Source organism: Hirundo rustica, chromosome 3, assembly GCF_015227805.2.
Source record: "Hirundo rustica isolate bHirRus1 chromosome 3, bHirRus1.pri.v3, whole genome shotgun sequence".
Classification (NCBI taxonomy): Eukaryota; Metazoa; Chordata; class Aves; order Passeriformes; family Hirundinidae; genus Hirundo; species Hirundo rustica.
Window position 1 is genome coordinate 84427999 of NC_053452.1, and position 24089 is coordinate 84452087.

Sequence of the window (24089 nt, forward strand, 5' to 3'; positions counted from 1 at the left end):
TTGTTACTTTAAAACTGATGTAAAGTTACAGCTGGAGATAAAAGCCATAAGGAAACTGAAACAAAATGACATTTCCTAAAGTATGAATTGCTCAAATCTTTTTAAATTACCACTACCACTACAAGGCTACCACTCTGATTTGGCCCTTAAGATGAGAAAGTTCCCTGAAATTCTAACGGGAACAAAAACAAAACCCCACGAAAGCAATACCACATTTCCATCCCAAACATAAAGCTTCCCCCACAGCGCACACATTCAAAGCAGCAGACCTGGTGTCACCAGTCACTGACTGACACAAGCTAAAATTAAAAAGGATACGGAGTACACAGCATAGCAAATGATAGACATACTGGAAGTGATAGCAATAAATGTAAAAAAAAGAAATATATATATATATATATTTGTTTCAATAAATACTGAGAAATGAAGTATGAGATTTAAAACAACAAAATCAGAATTTTCTGATATCAGAATGTTATTCTGGAGGAACACTTATCTTAGAAAGTAAAGACAAAACCTCTACTAGAATAAAGCTTTAAAAAGTAGGTTTAAGCACCAAAAATATCCCATGAAAAAGCAGTAGACAGTACCAGTAAAGGAATATTTTTATCTTTCTCATAACTTAATTAACCCTCATGCTTCAACTCTTCAAAGACAAAACAGTAAGAAGATACACAATTTCAACAGGGAATGTGTTTATTTTTTATTTTTAATTTTTCAGTACAGTATTAGGAGGTCATTTAAATACTCAAAATAAAGATTTTTGAGAAAAACCCAGAGGACTCAACTAGGTAAAGAAAAACACAATCTTATCAATGTATAAAAGACAAGTATTGAATGACCTTAGGGTCTCCAGAGTAGCATTCTCAAGAAAATGCATGTTCCTGGGTCACCCAGTCAGTAATGTAGCTTAGTGTGGTGATTCTCTTCCTTTCCTTTGTTTTGTGGAGCATTTTATGCAGCTCTCAACTATAATGGCCAGTTTCTCTGACAGACAGGAATATTTTTTTTTTTTTTTTAATGAAGCACACAGAGAACCAAGCCAATGTGCTTCAAAAACCTAATTATAATTTTCTCTGTAACTGTAGATCAGAAGGGCATCAGGTTACCCTAAAGATCAACTTTCTCCCCTCCTTTTATATTTCGTCTCCAAATCAACCAACTGTAATTATCTGACACAGTACAAGGGACCATGGAAACAACTGGTAAGCAGTTAAATATTGCCAGACATGTTAAAAAAAAAAAAAAAAAAAAAACACATCTGAAACTAACTTAAAATCAATGTTGTTTCACAAAAAGATAAGTAAAACTATGAGCAGAAGCTGCTTTTGGTGCAGAGTGAAAAAAAGGGGGAAAAAAAAGCAGTGCAAACTAGAATACCCTGATTTCTGGAATGCATCTTCTGCTTCTCTCAGGCATACTTCTGGAGCAGTGCAGAGAGGTGGGAACATCTCATTTGAGATTTCCAGCCACCAGAACCTCTTCCACTATTGCCAAGTCCTTTTCATTTTCATGATAGCTCATATTTGTTAGTCATTTATTAAAGAAAAATTTCCATACACCCCATTCTGAAGAATAAATTTTCTTTCCAATGCCAGTCAAGGAGATCCTGACATAACTAAAGGAACAGAGTGGAAAAATTCAGGTAATTTTATTTAAAGTTCCCTGCAGGAACGTTTACACACATACATACTAAAATATTTAAGCACATATATGTGTATATCCCTACACACCACACAAGCATTTGAGGTTCTTTGCTTACTATATTCAGTCTCCTAAGATCTATGGATTTTTAAAGATATATACACAGATGGAATGTGTTAAGTCCAGCAGCTAAACTCAGACAGAAACAAACCCAGGTCAGGTCAGTGATTTTTCTTCCTTGGATCGCATGAGCGAGCACAGCTTCTTGTGGTACTAAGTGTCTGAGGACTGCAAGTTGTCACATTTTGGTTCCAATGCAGTAACACACTAAACCAGTAATCTAAATATCATAAGCTGCACCTTTAAACTCATGCAACACCGTGCAGGCTTGCACAGAACTTTCCAGCCAGCAGTCTGATGCACTTCTTTCATCTTCCAGCCAAAAATGACTGTTTCAGTAAAGAAATTGGGTAAAATGAAAACCCTTTTCTCATTTGCAATCACACGACCAGGAAACAGAGTGGGTCTGCTGAGACTCCCTGATGCAGTGGTTGTGTAGAGAGGTAAAAACCACTTGAATATTTCCACATTATTCCCATAAGGAGTGCATTTGTAACAACAAGCAGACTGTGGCATGCAACCACAATCTAAGGTCAACAAGGAGCTTTCTCTGTGCTACAGAACCACCCCTCTTGAAAATTAAGTATATTTATGCATTTAAAACCTAACGCTTCCAAGAGGGTTCATGCTGAGTAAGGAGTGAGGAAATTATTTCATACTGTAAGCACACTGTCAATTAAAAATGGCAAAAATTCATTTTTAATCAGGCTATTTATATTTTGAATTTCTGTCAGGGAGATAACAAATGGTCATGCTTAATTTGTTGAAATAATGGCCAGCAAGGTAAAGCAATGTTTGCATAAGTAAAAGAGATGCATCTTAAAACTGTATGAAATAAATTATTCCTACCCACAAAAAACTCCCCAAACTACTTAATAAGGGAACTGTAACAAGCTATGAAATTTGACAGAGGAGATTAATATATAGCTCAGCATCCAAATCACTATGATATTCCAGTACACTAAAAATTGTAGCTATTTCATCAGCACATAGTATTAAGATGCATTATGTTATTGGACCAATTTTTTACACAGTCCAACAAAAGGTACATACCTTGCATATCTCATTATAGTTAAAATGAAGAGGATTTCTGAGGCTCAGACCTCAGTATTCAGTTATACTGCCAGCAAAAAGCTGAACATATTTCCCTTAATGCTATCCTTAATCTTATATACCTTCAGATACAAGGCTTGGACAATTTTGTGTAATATATTGAAATTACACTATCTGGTTAAACAAACTGTCCAAGAATTGCTAATAGAAATGCGGTCAGAAAGTCTAAAGCAGACTTGTACTAAAGAGGGGGAAAAAAAACCCCACCAACAAAAAACCCCCTACAAGAGCAGTGGTATAAGCCCTAAAGAGCACTACATTCTTCGAGGACCTCCAATATTACTCTATTTTGATGTATACGAATGCTTTTCTTGGAATGTACAGAAAACCATTTCTCTTAAACCAAGACAGAGAATGAATTAAACAGAAGTTTATAGGTCTCAAGTTTAGGAGGATTTCCCATCGGGTTCTGGAAAAACAAAAATCATTAAATACAGACACTAACCATTTTGCAAATCAGGACATAAAATGTCTCAGATTATAAAAAAGTATACTCCAACTTCTCAGTAACAGAAGTCAAAGCTAAGGCCTCACAATTCCAGTTATTAGAAATAGCATATTCTCTTTACTAGGCCACCACTTGAAGCCAACTACTCAGTGTTTTAAAGACGGAATCTTATAAAAAAGGTGGTTGCAGTGCAGTTCTTTGCAAAATGCACCCAAGTACAGAGAGATCGCTTAAAAGTGTTAAGAGTTACAACAGAAACTGTTAAAGAAAATGCAACATATAAACAAAATGCATCAAACTACACTGACTGAAGTTTCTTCAGGGTCCTCATACCTAGTAAAGTTCACTACACAAATTAAACAACATGAAGTACAAATTAACAAACCACATGATTAATAAAATCTGTTCACTTTACATTAAACATCTCTACTCTGATTATAGAAGGTTTAGGCCCTCTGTAGCACAGAGGAACTCTTCCCTTTGTGTTGCAGGCAAGGTTCTCATCTCGAACGCTGCTGTGCCGAATGCCCGGTTATTTCAACAGGTTCTGCAGCATCGCCGTAGCGTAGGTAGGGCGAGCTTGTCTGCTCGCAATGGCATTTTGGAGATACTGGATGCCTCCACAGCGCTCCCAAATTTCTTCAAACTGTCTTGGTAAAATTTCAGCACCTCGCTTTCGGGTTAAGCCAGTCTCTTCAAGATTAAGCTCACACATATCCATATCATCCTTGCCTGAAATGGGAAAGGGAAAAAGAAAACATTTTCTACATCATTCAAAGGTCCCATCAATAAAGATTAGATCCTTGTTAATCACATTTCCTCTCTATAGATCTGGTTTGCTAGTAGACTTCAGAGCTTATGAGGAAGTCCTCAGATACAGGCATTTTTCACTTCCCTAGAGTTTTGTTACACAGAAAACACTAAAGCAGTATGAGAATAAACTAGTATCAGATGCTGCAATTGACAAAGTTGTGCTTAAACAGTGAGCAAAAAGGAATAAAGGAAAGGAGCTGAAAGAACATTATCTTGATATATTTTTCTGAAACCCATTACAGAACAACAACCAGATTTGGATTACATATACTTCCAGTTTCAGGCCACTTCACAGTGAACTGCTTTACTTTTGGTTAAATGTAGCAAAGCAACTAAAAATTCCAGACTTTGCACGAAGTAGCTAATCTGTCAGCCTACCACCCAAAACAGTGTTTACCAAATGGGACCAATACAGGCAGTCCAATGAAATAATATGTGTAGCTCACAAACTAAATTGTAATCATGTTTTTAACAGGTACTCACGTCAGCAGTGCTACTTTTAGCTATGGGCTTTGGCAATGAAAAGCGACAGTTGGTGCAAGGAATTCTACGTAAAATAATTTGCAGAAAACAAACTTTTGTTGCTAGTGAAGCATAATTCTGAAGTGAAACAAATTGGCTATGGCCTTTTCCTCAGTCTCTAAGTCAAACACAAAAACTCAAAACACAGAACCATAAGCAGCATTTCTCCCGTGTTTTCTCCCCTACTCATTACCCTCCAGAAAAGGAAAATACATTTCACTACTAGATATATCTCTAATTATCAATTTCAACATTTATTTTAAATTTTTAAGATTAAAAAGCTATTCTCCCATACTAAGTAGCATAAAAAAAAATTATCACAACGAGTAGATATTTCCCAGAAAAACTGTCATGTTTTATCTTCAGGCTGTCTCCAGTTCAATGAATAATCTGAGGACTTATTATTATAAGAGCCTTTACATTTGGATTCCCACTGTCTATGGCTTCCCAAATTGAAGTATGTGTCCAAGTAAAACATAGGACCAGTTACATGAACAAATGATATTCTGAAACATTTGGCCACCATCAACCACAGCCCCAAATCCTCAAATTCTGCCCAGATAAGAACTGCTGATTGGGAGGGGGGGTGGAAGAAAAGAGGATACAACTGGGGAAACTTGGAACCTCACCCTCTTTTTAGAGCTGGTTATCAACTTTAGAACCATTTTGAAGTTGCAATTTTGCTTTCAATACCAACCTGCTACAAGCAGAATGGGTGCCTTGTCAGGGTGAAGCTCCATTTGCCGAGCAATCCAGGGCCCATCAAAGTGCGCATACCACCAACCCTTCTTCTTGTTCTGCGGGTCTTTGTACTGGTCCGCAGGGCGGATGAAGGGAATGCGGAAGTAACGCTGTTGTCTGTTTATTTCAATCTCTTGTTGTCTGCCTGGTAGCTGGGCTGTGGGGTTCTGTTGTGCTATCACACAAAAAATCCCCCCAAAAATAAGTGAACAAAACAGTTAGAAAACAAGAAAGCCGTATCACTTGCTTTATTAATCAGCATGTTAACAAACAAACAAAACAAGAAAAAAAAATTCCCCCCACCCAAACAGATTGTCTCTGAATTCAAGGTCATCTGAAGTCTCAGCAAACTTAAAAATACTCCCATCTCATATAATGAGCATTCTGTTAATCGCAGCAGCTGAAACACCCGTCAGAAAAGGCTCATGTTAACTGTTTTATCTACATGTTGCCCAATGGCATGTTTAAACAAAACAAAGTAAATAAAATAACATATTCTGCTTTAAATCAGTATTTAAGGTAAAACTTCCCATATAAAATTTCTTACCAACCAGAAACATTTATCAGTAATTGCTTTAGTTCAGTCCATTTCTTTGCAAACGAAAAAACCAACAAAAAAAACACAGCGCACAGAAGCATTTTCAGCTACAAACACACAAAGCATCACTTGATGTTTGACAGTCAACACAAAAGGATGTATAATACTGTTAGAAATTACTGATTTGTTAATAATAAACTTGACAATAAATACTGCTTATTACAAAGCTGCCACCAAGCGATTTTTCTGCCTAGATTTCTGTATGTCAAAATTGGGCATTAGAACTAATTTCTGACTGCTTTCTTTTTTCAAGGAATTCTTTATTTCAGACCATTAAGATCAGCTGACTGAACTTCTAAAGGAGAAGGTTACATTAAATTTTTTCAAGCTTCACATATATTTTTTGGTAAATATTTCCCACATCCATTTTTGGACTTTTTGAGTTTCCCATATTTCAGACTCTGGAGAGAAACTTGCTTTCAAAGAAAAGCACATACTCTCCTTGTTAATTCATCAAATAATCAACCTTCTTAATCTTACACATATACTATCATAATTAGTTTTAAATAGCAAATGCTCTTAAAAGCGACTTCCTTTCCTTAATAACTGCGCCTGCAAAAGCATGTTACTGATTTTGTTTTAGTGATTTACAAAACCATTACAGATACCCTGTTTAAGAATCTTTACCATCTCTACAGAAGAAAATGTTAATGTTTCAGCATAAAAGGAATGATTAAAAGTGAATTCCATTTTTTTGCCTTGTCTACTGAGCAACAAAGGCAATTTCTGAGCTAATATTTAATAATGTGAAAAATGACAATTACTTTTAATAACATATTTTTACAGTCATGAACAGGACTAATATAGACAGCAACTGCACCTTGAAATGTCTTCTGCTTAGATTCAAGCAAAATTTATTTTTCTAAACCTGAAGAGCAGAACCTTAAAAACCCCCATGTGTTATACATAGCAAATTTCCTTTTTTTTTCTTATGCATGCATAAAAAATAAACATAGAAGAAAAAAAAACCCAACAGATTTTAACCGGTGAATGTTACTTTTATACATCAACTCTGATAAAGCACATACCTTATAGGAAGACAGAGCTTATAAAAAACTAATTCTATTTTCTACAAATTGTCTGAACATTAATCCCAGCAGATCAGTGCTTCAGTATTGTCAAATACCTTTTGCACTGTAATGGTAATTGCTAAGGCTCACTTCTACTCCTAAGCAAATCTAAATCCAAGAGCAAATCTAGAGAACAGGAATGCTAAGCAGCCAATGGTGCCTCTGCTCGGTGCTATAGAACTGTGGCTCTTTATTTAGAAGAAACCATCACCTGAATGTTAGTTTATATGCTAGGAAAATAGTTGTTATATTAAGTTGAGTCCAGAGATTTGCTACAACACGTTCAGACAATTAAAAAAAAAAGTTAGAACAAGAATGTTATTCCATGAGGGTGCGGAAAAAAATAGATTATACCCTCCAATAATTTTCATTAAAAGGTTATTTCACTCTCCCTCCCCATGACTCTTCAAATGGGTAGGATTTCATGAAGATAAGTACATTTGTAAATTACTAGAGTAATGTATAATTACCATCAAATTAATAACACTGTCAAATTATAATTTTTTTTGTTTTTTACAATTAACTTCTATGTATATGTGTAGCAAAACACTGGATCAATGTTAGTACAGAGCTCCCATGTGTTCCTATTCTTCAAGTTAGCTTAAACAACTGTCTCCTCACTTACTTGAGTTGCTCAAAAATGGTGCAAAATCTGTGAACAAATATTACATATTGAACAAAACATGAAAGTGCTGATCCTTTATAAGTAATGGCTTCATTACCTCAACGTTTTTCACCAGTGCTGATAACACACAAATGGGAATTCTAGTTACAACATAAACACAGATTCTAAGTATTTCTACTCGTTTTCTACTTGTATTTTCATCAAGATTTAACCTCGAAATTAATAACTTTAATAATTCACAATTCCAATTACAAAGCCTCAGTGGTATACATACTAAGCATAGATTGCTGTGGTAGTTAATTAATGTAGTACTTTCCTTTTTTGACATTTCTGCTAGAAAAAAAAACTTCCAGACCTCTGTCAATACCAATAATAATAAAAAACCCCAGTGCTTAGCTTCTATACAGAATGTATCAATTTAATTAAAGGCTACTTGTAAAATTACATTAAAGGATACTGTAAAATCACATTAAATCAATTAAGAGATAGAAAGAAAAAATTACATAATTTGAAGCACACATCCACTCGTACCAGAACAACTTTTAGCTTAAACACATAAGAAATCAGAATTCCCTCTTACTACCTTCTCAGTTCACTACAATATATATATATATATGTGAAATACCCACGCGGTATAATTATTTGAAATACAAAGAATTATACTGGCATTAACATTAGGAGTCTCTAAAGGTCACTATCAATTTCTTCTGAACTGCAAGGTTCTCTTCTTCAGAAATACAATGCCATATTTCAATGAAGGTAAAAAAATACAATGACAAATATTGAAAAGAATTCAGAAAATATCTGAATAAAAGTGATAAGAACATGAATATTCTCAGCTTTGTGTGCAAAAATCCAATCATCTGCTCTTTGGTACTTCCCATCAGCAAAACCATGTATGAATATTTTACCCTTTTAGCTCCAGAGAGAAAGTGTGAGCTCAAATTCAAAGCAATTTACCACTTTGCAGAAGTGCTTCTAATGTCTTTTCCTGCCTTTTCAGTCATCAGCTTTCTTAAGTCCCTAAAACCGCATTTCAGACACAAGGACCCATTCTTTATATAATAATAAATAGAAGAAGATAATATCTTCTTCAGGGTTCCAGATTTTGCCTGCTACATATCCCTACTAAGGTTCCCTGAAAACCTCAAACTCAAGTAATGCTCAAGGAACGCATAACTCAAGTAAATGAATCAAGGGGAAGGAGGTGCCTTTCTACATGGACTGAGATTACCTAGGGCACCTGCATTATTCTCCATGTCCCAGGACAATGCCTTAATCCTGGGCTCATGTGACTTTGGGGAGAGCACTTTCTCCCCATCTTCCCTTTCCTTTGTCTCCCCCATGAACTGTGTGGTAGGAACACAAATATCAAGTATCATGGAACAAAAAGACAAAAGGAATGATCTGACTAAATTATTCCATGCATTCACTGTGATTCTATAAATTTCTTAGACTCCTTTTATAACAGACGATCACCAGACTTTTGAGGTCGGATGTTAGGAAAAGAGTAATAGTCCACTCTGTAAATATTACTCCAGAAACCAGGTATGGAATTTTCAGGTGTGGCAGTCTTAAACTCCCACACTTTCTTGATGAATGTAAAAGTCAGTCACTTACTCTGATTAATGTGCTGCTTTGTCAATTAACACCTGCCTGTGAAATCAGTAGAATGAGGGTCTAAACAGAAAACAGGGTCTATGCAAAGTTTGTCTCCCCATGAGCCAAAATTGCAATATCAACACTCACAGGTTTTTTAAAACAGGATGTAACGTGATGTATGTAAGCAGTGATGTAAATGACAGAATTATTAGCCTTTTAAAAGTATCTACATCTACATAGTTCTATATTATGAAATATTAAAGTAGCACAGCAATGAACATTTAACAAAAATGCCAGCACCTGCATCAGCAGATCAAGAACTCTTTTGAACAGATGTCAGCTGGATGTGAGAATGTTTTAAGAGAGAGCTGCTCAGCACAAGTAGCTGGGTCTACTGGAAGTGTTTTAATTTCTGTGAAGAATTTGCCAGTTTCAATCCTTCCAAAATATTTACCGTAAATCAACAAAAAACACTCCTAAAATCTCAAACTTTCTTCACCCTAGCAAACACAAAATCCATTCCAGAAATGTTTTCTTTAGAATATTATCACCAAAGCTATTATAAACACAGAATTATCTCTCCTCACCATAGTCTGTGACTGATTTGGGAGCACGCTGTTCTGTTTCTGCATTGCGTTTCTTATTCTTGGATTTCCAAGCATGATACACCTTTAGCCTCCGGTGGAACTCTTCTCTGCAAGCTGCCAAGAGTTCAATATCTATACCAAAAAAAGGAGAAGTGAGTGAGAAAAGTCAGAAAAATTATTTATTAAATGCTTTTCTAGACTGATAAGTTATATGACATGAAGTTGTAACACTAATATGATAAAATGTAATATAAAACCCCCTCAGTCTCTTGCAGCACAGGCCCTGTGTTTTATGGCCCAGAAAGTCCCTCATTGTCAGATGAATCCTTTTCTGCTTTAGAGTAAAGGCGGTCCCAAAAGCAGCTGTTGTACTGGGACATTTGGAGGAGTGAAAGACTACCAATATTTCTGTTAACAGTATCACAACACAAGCAGCACAGAAACAAATAAAAAAATATTCAATTGCACTGATGAACATTATTTCTGCAACTGAAAAAAAAGTAAAACAGCAATTTGAATGCTTAGATTTGCATCCTTTTTTCATGTATCTATTTTAATTTTTATGAATTTCATTATACTAAGAGACTGAATGATGACAAGCCTTTTCCCTAGGTCATCTGAGAGTATCTAAGTTCACAAGGAATGAACTCCACTTCTTACTGCACCATCTATGCAACTGAAAACATGGCTCCAGTCTTGCATATGTAAAAACAGTAAAAGAGAATTGAGTCAGTTTCCAATTTCTACATCCAAGAAGAAATTTTGAGTGATCTTAAATCACAAATTAACCAACTGATTTCAATAAGAAGCAGGAAGAAACAGTCATATTTTTTAAAAGGAATTATTCTTATCTGTTTCTATCTTCACAGTACTGAAGGCAAAGTGATTAATGACCCACTGTAAGCTTCCAAAAAGAAGTTACACAGTTTGAAAATTAAATAATAATATGAATGTCTAAGACAGGACATATTTTTACACTGTGCTTTACATGACATTTTTGCTTTCTTTATGATCTGGTGGCAGCAAGAAGCGATAGCAAAAAAATTCTTAGAACATGCAGATTCTAGGTAAAGCACAGTAACTACTATTTCCTTTGTGGAAGTACATCAAACTGAGTGAACTTAATTAAGAAGTTATAACATGTATTTTATGGCCCAAGCCATTTGATATCATAAATACATAATCCCTAAAAGACATAACAATGGAAATTCTGTTTCCTTAATACAGAAATATGTATTGTTCTTTTGGGGGTAAGAGAATTTCTTTTTAATTAATTTGTTATTCACTCAAACTTACATAAATTTTTTATCTTTGTTATAGGAAGAAAGTAATACTTTTCACATAACTACAACTTGAACTCTTTCTCGGTAAAAAAACACACTTACCACAGGATGTGTTGATTGTATCACGAAGCTCTGCATATTTCCACTTACTGAGATCATGCTTCTTAGTACCAGCAGCAGCTTTTGTGGCTTGCACTGCAGGACCCCTACAATTATTTTAAAAATATACATATAATTTTTCAAGTATTAAACACAAATTGTTTTAAGAAGAGGAAGAGATACCATTATCAACAATGTATCATTACCATGCAGAATTCTACGACAAAATACCATAATATTTTCAAGATGTTCAAATTTTAAGAGAAAATGAAAATATATTTTATGCACAAATTCATACTGTAATTTGATTGGCCTCCTAGAAATTAAAAGGAATTGTCATTAATACTGTTCATGTATGAAAAGACACATATTCTGCATATCTCATCCCACACTGATGTACATTTTACTTAGCGCCAACCAAGATGCAGAAAACAAGGACTGACTGTAGACAATTTTTAATTCCATCCAAAAAAGAGACAAGGAGAAGTATTTCTAAAGTAGAACAAGGAGAAAGAAGAAAAGGCATTTCCTATGCTATTGAAAACTGGTCTAAGACAAAATCCTTGTTCGAAAGCTTGAAAAAATTTTCTGTCTTTGACAAAAACCTAACTTGAGAGAAGAAACCAAATTAATTCTATATTGGCTATCTAGTAACAGCAATATTTATTCTGCAGTTGGGGGTGATGATACTGATCATCAAGCAATACCAAGGTAAAAAAGACCACTCAGACAAAAGGCTGACCAGTAAAAAAAGACCCATCAAAACTCAAGTGTTTTCCAAAGGCAAAAGGTCTTCACCATGTAGGTAATACACAAATAAATCAACAGCAAATGCAAGTGAGAAATAATTACTAAAATCTCAATCATCTTTAAGAAAATGTACAAGGTTTCCATGTACAAAACAAACATTAGGTATAAAGATAAGCCTGAATTTATTTTTTTCCCCCAAGAAATATGGTATGGATAAGTGGGAGAACCCTCCCTCAGGAATGGCAAACTTCCCATGGATTACTTGCTTATAAAATAAGTTCAAAACACTGCAATGTTCAGTGATGACCAGCACACTTTTTAAACACTAAGGAATTCAAGAACGGACACTTAATTTTACCAGTCTCAGCTCATGACTGAGAACAAAAATTGAATTCTTTCAGGATCTGAGGGAATTTATTCAAAAGAAACTAGATCTTTAACAAGGTAGCAAAGTCCTTGGTGCAGGAAGAAAAAAAACAGGCCTTTTCACTGGAAGGTATGTTTGTGCAGTAATATCTTTGTGGGACAGCCACATTATTAACAGGCATAATCCAGTGAATATTATTTCAACATTTATTTTTCCATAAAGCTCTCATGCGGTACTGTGAAGTTTTATGTTTATTTTCCTTTTTTAATTAGTAGGTTATAATTAACTATTATAACCTGAAATTTTTCTTTATGCAGATACAGCAGTTTTGAAAGCAGAGATAACAAATGCAATTTAAATTTCATTGAACAAACCTAATGTACTTCTTAATAACAACTGAACTATCTCTTCAGTACAATTAAAACTACAGAATCTTACTGTTGCAGTAGCAGCTTAATGCCTACTCATACGACTAATCTGAGTCCACACACAGCTTCCAGTTAGAGTGTGAGAAGTCTGACTTAAAAAATTAACTCTGACTTAGAACTACTCATGAGTGTAAAACAATGGGACAAACTCCTTCAAAATATATACTTTAATAATTTGTTACTATTGGCATACCTGTAGGATATTAAGGATTCCTGATAAATCATTTCCACTGCCTGGTGTCTAACCCTCTTGAACCTAATTTGACAAATCCTAAGGATTTTCCTTATGTAGCAACACTACCCACCATTCTAAGAGTTTGCTGCCTAATTTAGCACAGCAGAACTAGGCTTGTAGCCTCTCTGGTTAAACTAGTAATCTTTAAGAATGCTAATCCAACTGAATGGCTTAGTCTTTCTATTAGGGTACTGCTCTGCACTCTGAAGATCACTTGCTTGTTTTCTGCATGACTTTAAGAATAACAGTCTGGCAGTAAGAGGAGCATCACACTTGGTATTTAATGTTCACTGCTCCATCTGAGAGTTACGTATCATAAACAGTATTTTCAGGCTAAAAATACAAAAGATCAGTCTCACGTAAAAAGTTTCCAGTGTATGAAAAGTGAGACAAATTTAGTTAAATAAGCATGTACTGAGGGGTATTGCATTTTGAATTCAACCAAATCACAGAGCCTGTCCCAAAGTGTTGTCATTTTTTTGTACATTAAAAATTGGCCACTGTCATTGGAATATAAGCAATCCAACATGGCCGTTTAAGTTCACATGCTATCTTAATTACACACAATGTGGTTCATTCCTATTCTTAAAATAATACCATAGGTAAAAAAATTAGTTACCAGCTGCATTCCAATCATTCATGCTACCACCAGAAAACCCATCAAACATGTGAGACTGATCATCTTCAGACTATATATACAGAGCTTAGTAACTTGTTAAACAACAGATTCACTTTCAAAAACTCTTTTTCTTTTTCTCTAAGCTTCATAAAAATCAATGTCAAAGGTTACTTCTGCCCTCAAGCTGCAGAAAACACTTTCTAATCACTTGCTGATATGGAAGACAATCACAATTCTTTTAACAGAGAATTAGTATTTATTAGTAGTATATTCAGACCAAAACCTATATTTATCTTTCCTTCTGCACTGTGCATAAAATCTTGCATTACCATTCAAGAAATCTCAGAAGGGGTTTGTTTGGCTATCTTAAGAGGGTTTTTAATATGGTCTTACCACGGTAATTTTCAAAGCTGCTTTTATTTTAAGGGAACTCTAATTAGAATATTTTCTTATTAAATGCACCAACAGTTACATTACTATTTAATTACTTCATTAACTTTGGGCTGAATCTGTAAAAATACACCTTTAAAAGATGTGGAGCCTTGTATTCTGTTATCACAAAGTTGAAAGAAGAAAGCTGGAGAAACATTAAAATAATGACAAAACTACAGGGTACGTGAACTGTTCTTATTCTTTTTCAATAAAATCAATTAAAATAGCAAAGAAATAATTGCTGGAAAACAAAAGGTGTAGGTATAGCAAATTTATTTGAAAGAAATAATTATCTGCTTATCACTTTAAAAAATCCAAGATTCCATTATTTTAATTCCATAAAAATTTAACCCATTTCATGTGTGATTTGCTCTTATAAAATGATTGATTCACTGGTGTTATACCTTCTCACCTACCTAGACAATATTTCTGACATTTCTGTGGCCATTTGTTCCCTACAAGAAAATTGGTAAATGAGCATAAACCAAATATATTGATATCAAACCAGCCTTTATAACTGTGAAAGTGTCTTGACAATCAAACTGAAGTTAAATGAAGTGCACAGGAAATGGCTACTTATTTTAAATTATTTCCATTCAGACACAGACAAATATATATATATATATATATATATATATATACACACACACACACACACACACACACACAGAGAGTCCTGATTCTGTAAAGAGCAATAAATCACACAGGGCAGTGAAAAATGGATGACATGTGAAAAACTTCACAGTAATTATATATTATGTTTGAATAGATGCTATTTGGTATATTTGATTATTAAAGGGTTTATTAGACATAAGCAAAGTAATGAATATAAGGTATTACAAACTGATTTAGATATTACAGATGCATACTAATAAAGATTACTATGGGTATTAGTATTTAAGAGGACAACATCGATTTCTTTTGATTAATTGGTGCAGCTTTTATCTATTAGTGCAATCAAATTGAAAAAAATGCCATACGCAGTCATTTGTGGCTTTGTTCCATTGGCTCTGCAAATAGAAGACATTTATGTTAGACAGACTACTGCCTAGTTAATATTCTAATAATCTCAAGTGAGAAAAGGTGGGTCATAGCATTTCCTGCTCTCATACATCTTCTTTATTATCTTACAATTTTTTTATTATTATATTTTAACTGAATATATATATATATATATATATATATATATATATATAAAATATATATAATCCCCCCAACCTTCTCATTCACTCATGACATAAATTATAATCTGAGGGAAAAAATGTACAAGAGAAAGCTTCCCCCAGCCTTTCTCCCCTGTCCGATCTCAAAATCGGAGACTTGGAGACCTGTTACTGATCTGTTTCCTGTTTGGATTAGTGTTTCACAGTAACAGCAATCCTCCTGCAGCTGCTCTGGGAACAGGACAGGTACTTCTTCACGCAAGCTGTGAACAGACCCCGAGTCCAACTGCTGCACTGGAAACCCACAGGAGCACACATGGAGCACTAAACATGCTACATGAGGACTTTTTTGCATTGTTCAAGTGCTACACCCAGAACAGATACACTCACAACGCTCCCTACTTTTAGTGTTATATGCCATACTGGATGTTTCAATAAGCCACATAAATGAAAAATATTGTGGAGCTGAAAGCAGATCCCTATTATTTAAATTATTTTTTTTATTTAAGAGCTAATCACTGCTGCTAATTTACCCCTAGGTGGAGTAAATCGTGTATTACTCATCCTTTTGAACTGTGGATGGGTAGTAGAACTGCATAAAGCTAGAAAACATCCAGCAGATCCAGCACAGAACATGCACAAATGAAAATGCTAGATCAGCTACCAGAACAAACAACTTCTCTTCTTTGACAGAAGCCAACAAATACATTTTTCAGGGAAACTGCCAATACTTATGCATCTTGAAGTATCTATGAAAGCTATGAAAGTGAACAGCAAGGTATTGGGAAGAAAAGAAACAAACTAGAGGCATTCGTGTTCAGCTATGACAACACAAAGGTGTCGCATCTTTCTTAAAACTGAGCACATAAAATTGCCTTTTTCTTCCTCTTTTCACTACACAGTTACTACCATACAACGGAAAATACACTTTTACTCACGTCAATAGCATGAAACCACTTTTTAAAAAACTGTGTGAAAACACTGCAGAACCAGCACACTGCATGAATTCAGTATGAAGTCATACATGCGTTGTCTTTACTACAGCAAAATTTTGGAAAGGTATATATACTTATAGAAAAGTCAGGGATTTTAGTGTATCACATGGTAATATGTCAGCCTCAAATGTAGAAGATGGTAGACTATAACTTCTTTAGACTCTAGCAAAACTTTGGTATTATGTAAAATCCTGAGAATTTATGATTTAATTACTAAATTACATATTTTGTTCTAACCAACAGTTTTCATGTCACCAAATTTCTGTAGTTGCTACCTTTAAGGCAACTCCTGAAATTACGTGAAAATCTATCCTCTGATTTCAGCAGAAGATACTGGGGCCTGGGTAATGCTTTAGTTTGATTTTAAACAAACCAAAACCAAATATTAAATTAAAAACATTCTATTCAGGTTTTGAATGTGCTATTAACTATTTGAAGTAGACTCTAGAAACAAGGGGGAAAAATGCCAATGAGATAAAAAAGGTCTCATATAAACAGAAAAATCTATCACTTCTTTTCTAGATTTAGGTATTACCTTGTTCAAGAACGGATTTACATCTCTATGCTAACATGTTCAGACCATTCAGCCCTTTCCAATCACTCAGAAGGGTCTTCAGTCTCTTGCCACCTACACAACAGAACTGTGCTAGCTACACAGCAGAGAGAAACTGGCAGTCAAAGAGTGATGAGGACAATTAGTTCATCATCAATTCTGGGATTATACAAGACAAATGCCAAAAACACCTTTGAGCAGTATGAAACACAGTGGAGATCAGAGCTTCACTGACAGAAATGTTACTGAATTCACTGAGCTCTTCTTTTCTATTGCCTCCCTTCTTTCACATTTAAGAGAACTCTGCCAGGTTGCAGCAAGAGTGACTTTCTTTTTACCTTCAAAGTATTGCACCAAAATCTAGACAGTGAAATTAGAAATTAGAAAGAAAAGCACTGGAACAGGCTTCACAGGGAAGCTGTGGATGCCCCACCCCTGAAGGTGCTCAAGACCAGTTTGGATGGGGCTCTGAGCTACTGGAAGGTGTCCCTGACTGTGGCAGGGGCTTGGAACGAGATGATCTTCAAGGTTCCCTTCCAACCCAAACCATTCTGATTCTGTGAATGAAGCATGTCAGTCTCATCAGAGACAATATGACAGCTATTGTAGAACTGAGGGAAAAAACACATTTCAGTGGAACTGTCTAAAAGTCAGTATTGAACATGACAAAAAAAATTACCCACCTATCTGAAGGAGACATACAGTTATTGGAAAAAAGTATACATCTAGATGAAATTTGGGTAGCAAACGGAACACATCTGGGAGCTTGAAATTCCATGGCAACATAGGGGATTTTCTTGCACTCATTTCAACATCAACAAACTGAGTAGAGTCATAGCAATGAAGCCACCAATTACGTGATCATCTTCATAGGTCCCTTTATGCAGCTTGAACAATAAGTACCATTTTTACTGGAACTTTTTATTTGCTTCTGAGGCATCACCTTTTATACATGAAGAGCTCTTGCTTTGCAGTCAGGCAGTGTGGTTCTGTGTATCAAAAGTTAAGCTCTTCTGATCCCACATCAAAAATTCACACAAAACAAGACTAACACTTAACATTTGAACCCATCTATGTTAGATATTTTCATTCCACTTGAAAAAAAAACTTATCAGTCAGAGCCCAGAACTTACTTTTATTTCTGTATTCAATGATGGCTAGTTGATTTAAAAAAAACAAAACCAAAACAACCCACACACAAATTCACCATACAAACGGAACCATCAAGTCCTAGCAAAAATGTACTGTATTATTACTTACCACTGAAGAAATTCCATTCCCTGCCTTAAATGAGTCATAAAAGTTAGAATTCTAAGTTTGCCATTCTTGTTAGAACTCAAAAAAAGAAAGAGAACTGCAGACATATTCACAAGCACCTACAAAATTACTGACATAGTAAGATGCAAAATGAAGGAAGTCTAAGCAAAAGGAATCTATTTCTAACAAATTTCAAAAGTTAAATTGAAAAAACATACTAATACACTGATTTAGAAGCTCCATTTAATGAATAAATAGTTCCATAAACCGAACAAGAGCATCATCTTCTCAAAGGGACCAGGTTAGGGGGAAAAAAAACTACAGAGAGGAAAATGTAACTACTTAAGTCCATACCTGCGCAAACCTAAATCAAGCTGAGCTTCATCACTGATGAGTTCTGCCTCACTCTGGGCAATTCTCATTGCAAGCTCATGGTCACGACGTTCCTGTTCAAGCACTGCCTGGTGCTGGGTTTCCTCCTCTCGTTCTCTGGCTAGCTGAGCCTCAATTTCAGCCTGTTTTACAATAAGACACCTTTAACCTTACCCAATCAAAACCCAAGTGCTACATAAGCAAAATTAGAAAAATACAATAAGTAGTATATTAGCTTTTGAAAACACATACAGTTTACAGACCTGAAAAATTAACAGCATTAATATTTATTTTTGACCCAAGAAAAAAGAAACTGCTACAAACTGATTCTTGGTTTTCATGTAGTTTATCAAATATTGTCCAACCCTTGCATTACCTTTTTAAATAAAGTGCCAAATATTTATTTTTTTTTTTAATGTATGAAATATCCTGTTCACTATTATAAAAATTAGTCTTCAGAAGCTTTTAGAATCATTAAAACTCAAATGAAACAGAGACTGGCTACTCCTCCGTAGTACTAACACAATACTTCCTTGATATTCTGCTCTTGGCAGAATATTACAGGACTTTGTAATAGGTACTACTTTGGATATATATCTGTAGTTCATTTTGGAAAGGGATGAAGAGACACTGGAATTCTCTGTGGAACTGATCTGACTTTAAATTTAAGCAAATGGTAAAACTTCCAATTCAGTGCAGTGCAGGAGCAATTCAAATATACTGCCTCTGCAGAGCCAAACAGCAACAGCAGTTTACTATCATTAGTCCAGAAAAAGCTTTGCACACACAGTAAATAAAACAGGATCATCCAATTCATACCTTCAAAAGGCACATACACAGAGGTTTAGCAGTGCCCAAAAATTAGCAAAGGAAACAAAGCTGCTTCCCACTCATCATTGTGAAGCTGCACCACTAGAACACTAAAAACTGTACAGTTACACCAGTGACTTTACCCTATGAATCTCATTTTTAGATTAACTGATAAAACCAACCACCAGGAGGAAAGATAATGAGAAATTAACTGTTATCTGGGAGAATGACACACCCTACAAGATTATGTATCCGCTTGGATCCAAACACAGCATTTCAAAGTAAAAGTGTAAATTACATTCTGCATTGTAGATATCCACAGCTTAGAAACCAAGAAACACTGATGAAGACAATCACTACAGATGTTCTTTTTCTCATAAAACTGCTATCCCAGGTCACCCAAGCAATCTCCAAGAAAAAAGGAAAAGAGGCATATAGGGGCCAAACACACCTCAGAACGAGAGTTCATTATGAAATCAGTAAGAATTGTCATAAATCAAAGAGAAGGGTGGAGGAATGGGGTTTGAGCTGCATGTACCCAGTGTACATGAATGCAGCCAAAGGAGTTACCAAGGACAGGCCTGCATCCTCTCATTACTAGCAATATTCTGAAAGTGTTTGCAGTTAAGCAAGTAAATGACACAGTCCAAGACAAGATGTGACTTTAGTGAAAGAATGCCAAGACTGCCCACAAAACCTTCAAAGACTAAACTAGGATTCTCCAATGTTGTGTGTTTTTAAAATAACTGTTAAAAGCCTTTAAAAACAGATGGGCCTGCACTCAGAATACCTGAATTTGCATGGGAACTAGAAACAGGTGATCTGTCTTGGGATGCCCCAAACATGACATTTGTCTTATATTTACTAGTAAAGCAATACTGGTGAATAACTCTGAGACATGCATTTATAGACAGAAGCCATTAAACTCAGTGGAGAATGTAAGCTACAAATTTATAAATAAGTAAATTATTTATAAATAAGTAAATGAATACAAGAAAACAAACACACAACCCCAAAACCACCACAATAAAAAAAATCCCCCAAAGACAGCCACTAAGCTAAAGCATTAACCTGAATACGCTTTTCTTCCTCTTCCCTCTTTTTTCTCTCTTCCTCTTCTTGTTTTCTTTTTGCCTCAATCTCAGATTTCCTATTACATAAGGAGAAAGAAATGAAAACATGTTATTATGACACAAGTGAACAAGAAATAGTAAGAAATACGGTCTCTTTCATAAAACCGAATGTAATCCAGAAGTCTGTACAGTCCTGATGACAGGATACTACATGTAAATCATGAAATTTTTCAAGTTCATTTGTATTTCCAGCTGCATCATATAATTTCTTCCATATGCCCTTCTGACACTTGCCTTATAAATCACTGGGAAAGGAAACGTTTCAACACTGCACAGAAAGCCCAGAACACAATCCAAGTGACTCTCTAAGTGAAAGTATATCAAAAATGACTTCATTAAAAAGCCTTTCCTGTTTTCTTCTCATTCTATAACCAGCAACTTATTCAAATTCAAGACTCACAGGCGTCTTTCCTCCTCTTCCTTCCTTCGTTTTTGGTCTTCCTCTTCACGTCTCTTTCTTTCTTTTTCCATCTCCTCCTGGATGCGTCGTAGCCTTTCTGCTTCATCCTCTTGCTGCTTCTTCTTTTGCAATGCACTCAGAAGTTGCTCTGAACTTTTAACTAAAGCATCATATTCTTTCTGTATCTGTTCTCTAGTCATTATAGTGGTCTGGAAAAATAATAAGGGGGTTATTCTTTTTTATTTGTACTTCACTTTTGAAAGCATATACTACAAAACATTAAATGAAATGAGATCGCTGAGCACTACACTGAAATCAAATATACACCTAGGGTTGGGGAAGCTTAAGTTCATTCTTCCCTTTCGCTCTAAAATCCTGAGGATCCATTCCTCTCCCTCCTCCTATAAAACTATACAACGTAATCTCCGTTTCATCACTGAAATTAAACATGCCTTCTTTTCAAAATATGTCTTCATATTTTAAGTCTTGCAGTTTTAAGCAATAGAAATTAATTCTTAACATGCTAGGATGGAAATTAAGGCCCGCCCACTTATTTTGCATTGTGTTCTTATCTTCTTTAGTGGTTATTTACAGCTTTGCTTTTATATCAGAGCATAAAATAGTTTTTCTTAATATTTCTGCTAGCACTCAGAAAAAATATTGCACTGTGTTGTGACTAATTTTTCTAAAAAACTATTAGTAACAAATGACAGGTTGAATATGCTTCAAAAATAGCCTTTGCTACACACATTTTCAAACCTTATTGACAGGTACAATTTAATATCATTTTACAATTCACATCTTACTAATAAAACTGCAATATGGGGGGGGTTGCTGACCTTTTCTGATAGTGTATCATGATGATAAACAAATTATATCATTTTCATTAAAAGAGAGAACTGTATGTTGACAGGTTAACTCTACCATCTTTCCAACAGTGATTTTAAATAGAGAAGTCTTAATATGATACACTAAGAAAGCTATAATATTGCATGAAACAAGAATTCAAGAAACCAAACTTTTTCTAACACTAATAAATGCCAGTGTGCTTTCATTTTGTCTTTGTGCTTCTGTTGTAAGAAAGAGAGGACTAGACTCAGAGAGACCTGAGGCATAATCAGCAAACGGAATTCTCTTTACTACCAAGTCTGCAAAAACCTCGTAACTGGAAAAGAAATGTCCTTATTCTGTAATAATGCCTTGTTTCACCTTTATTAAGTTAAAATATTGGCAATGTGCATTATTCCAATAATGAAAGCAAGAAACAAATTATTGACAACACTTGTCTCATAATATCAACATGCATTTTTTCTTTAAAACCTTCAGTGCCAGTTTGACACACAGATACCAAAGTCTAGACATATGCACCTATTTTCAGGATTCACTTCAGTTATATTTATAGACAATTTTAAACAGGAATTACCCAAAGGCTGAAAATTAAGACCACTATATTGAAGTACATTTTTCATTAAGAAAAATAATAAAAGCTTTTTCATTCCTTTAGAAGAAGCTTTTTAAAGATTCCAGTACCTAGATACTATTTCTCTCATTATTATCACATACCTTAATTTTGGTCATTGAAGCATCAATAGAATCCTCCAGGTCCTTGACCTGCTTGCTTGTCTCTGCTTTCCCTTCCTTCAGAGCACTTACTACTTCATTAAATTTATCAAGTCTCTTCTTCAGTGTACGTACTTTTATCAGGCCATCAATGCTGCAAAGGTAAGACAGCTTATTCGTATCTTGAGATGATTTTGGAACATGGTATTTTTAAAACTCCACTAGTCCCTCATTTACAAAAGGTAGATGGGGAGACAAGTTATGCCTTCTGACAAAACCCACCCCCTTTTTTGAAATTTGAGCATTATCACATCAAGTAACGAAGCAATGGAACCTTTTTCAAGCAGTAACTAAAATTACTCAGTCAGACCGTGACTCAAAATGGAAAAATGCATTTTTAGTTTGAGAAATAATTTGGGTTGGGTTTTTTTTGTTTTTTTCACAATAATAAATCATTAGTATCTAGTAGAGGATTTTAACTGAAAGGGATAAAGGTTGAGTAGTGCCACTTATTCAAAGAGCAATACCAGAATGAATCAGATAAAACTTAACTACACAGCAGGGAACACAGTCATTACACCCCAAGGGAGTGAGAAAACAAAGCTGGGGAAGAGTTCAGGAAAATTCAAGAGATTTTTTTAAGTACCACTACTGAGGGCCCCACACAGAAGTTACAACTCTGCAGACAATCTTCCTGAACAGAAATCACTGTCCTGGAACTCGCAAATCAACACAAAAAAGTAGAAACTAAATCAAATCATTAAAGATGATCACCAACTAGCTAAATGAATCACCAACTAAAAATGAAAAAAGTGTCAGAAATGCCAAGATTCAAAATGAAAAATTATTCTCAAAGGATGTAAAAGAATTTATGAGAAGCCCACAACTAAAACAGAGTTGCATCTCTGTCAAAGAACATAAAGGTGTCAGGAGCTTAATGACTGAAGTAGTTTTTTCCATCAGTATTCCCTGCAATCAGCTAATGGAATTAATTTCAAGAGGAGACAAGACAGTTATTATTTCTAAGATGAAGAAGAAAGAGAGCCTATAAAGGAAGGTGTGAATGGGTGAAGGACAAAAACTAATGAGCTTAAATTAAATTATACAGACTTAATAAAAGATTCCTAAAAACAAGGCTGTCACTGAAGGATTTTATGAACAAAGAGGTAAAGAAACATCTTTCAGGAAAGGTTCAGATTTAGTCTATTCATCCTTGGGAAAGACTGAAGGAACACAGAACCTCTCAGTGTCCTTCAACTGTACTTAGCTCATTCTATGATTTCAGATAGATTTAGTTAAGTAAACCTCTTCTTACAGTCACAAGAAAATATTATTTAAAGCATATTTCCTTCAGCCAAGGAGTATCTTCTTACCGTGGTTTGTGCTTTCTCTTGCAAAGCCACATACGAATAGTCTTTTGTATTTTAATGCAGGCACTGGCTCGATATTTTATCTTATTTTTTACTGTAAACACACAGAAGATAAAGATAGAATCTTAACGTTTTATACAGTTTAACATTTTTATCTTCTTCATACATTTGATGCCTCAAATCTGTAGGCACACAGTGTGTGCTTGAGAGCTTGTTCTATATTGGAATAGATATTTAAGAATATTTTCACAATATTTAAGAAACAGAATAGCAGAATTCACAATCTTAGGCCAGGTGCAGAGGCTCCCACCCAAAACCAAGAAGAAGAATGAAACATGTGAACACTCAAACATCCCTTCAGGTTCACAGATATCAGTAAC

The 24089-nt window shown here is 34.9% G+C and overlaps 1 protein-coding gene across 4 annotated transcripts in view; it reads right to left on the minus strand.

Annotated features, from left to right (window-relative positions):
* Positions 1–678: 678 nt before the first annotated feature.
* The window catches only part of MYO6 (myosin VI), a 103301-nt gene continuing 79890 nt past the window's right edge, over positions 679–24089 (minus strand). Inside the window, exons 24-35 of one of the 4 annotated variants that reach the window (XM_040058393.1) lie at positions 23713–23803; positions 22343–22493; positions 20780–20988; positions 20318–20396; positions 18419–18579; positions 15077–15106; positions 14513–14551; positions 11269–11372; positions 9884–10015; positions 7695–7721; positions 5358–5576; positions 679–4057 (exon numbers count right to left, since the gene is read on the minus strand). In XM_040058393.1, coding sequence (XP_039914327.1) covers positions 3858–4057; positions 5358–5576; positions 7695–7721; positions 9884–10015; positions 11269–11372; positions 14513–14551; positions 15077–15106; positions 18419–18579; positions 20318–20396; positions 20780–20988; positions 22343–22493; positions 23713–23803 — 1442 coding nt within the window. In that variant the 3' untranslated portion in view covers positions 679–3857. The remainder of the gene's footprint in view (positions 4058–5357; positions 5577–7694; positions 7722–9883; positions 10016–11268; positions 11373–14512; positions 14552–15076; positions 15107–18418; positions 18580–20317; positions 20397–20779; positions 20989–22342; positions 22494–23712; positions 23804–24089) is intronic. The other 3 variants (XM_040058394.1, XM_040058395.1, XM_040058397.1) reach the window with 3 other exon arrangements.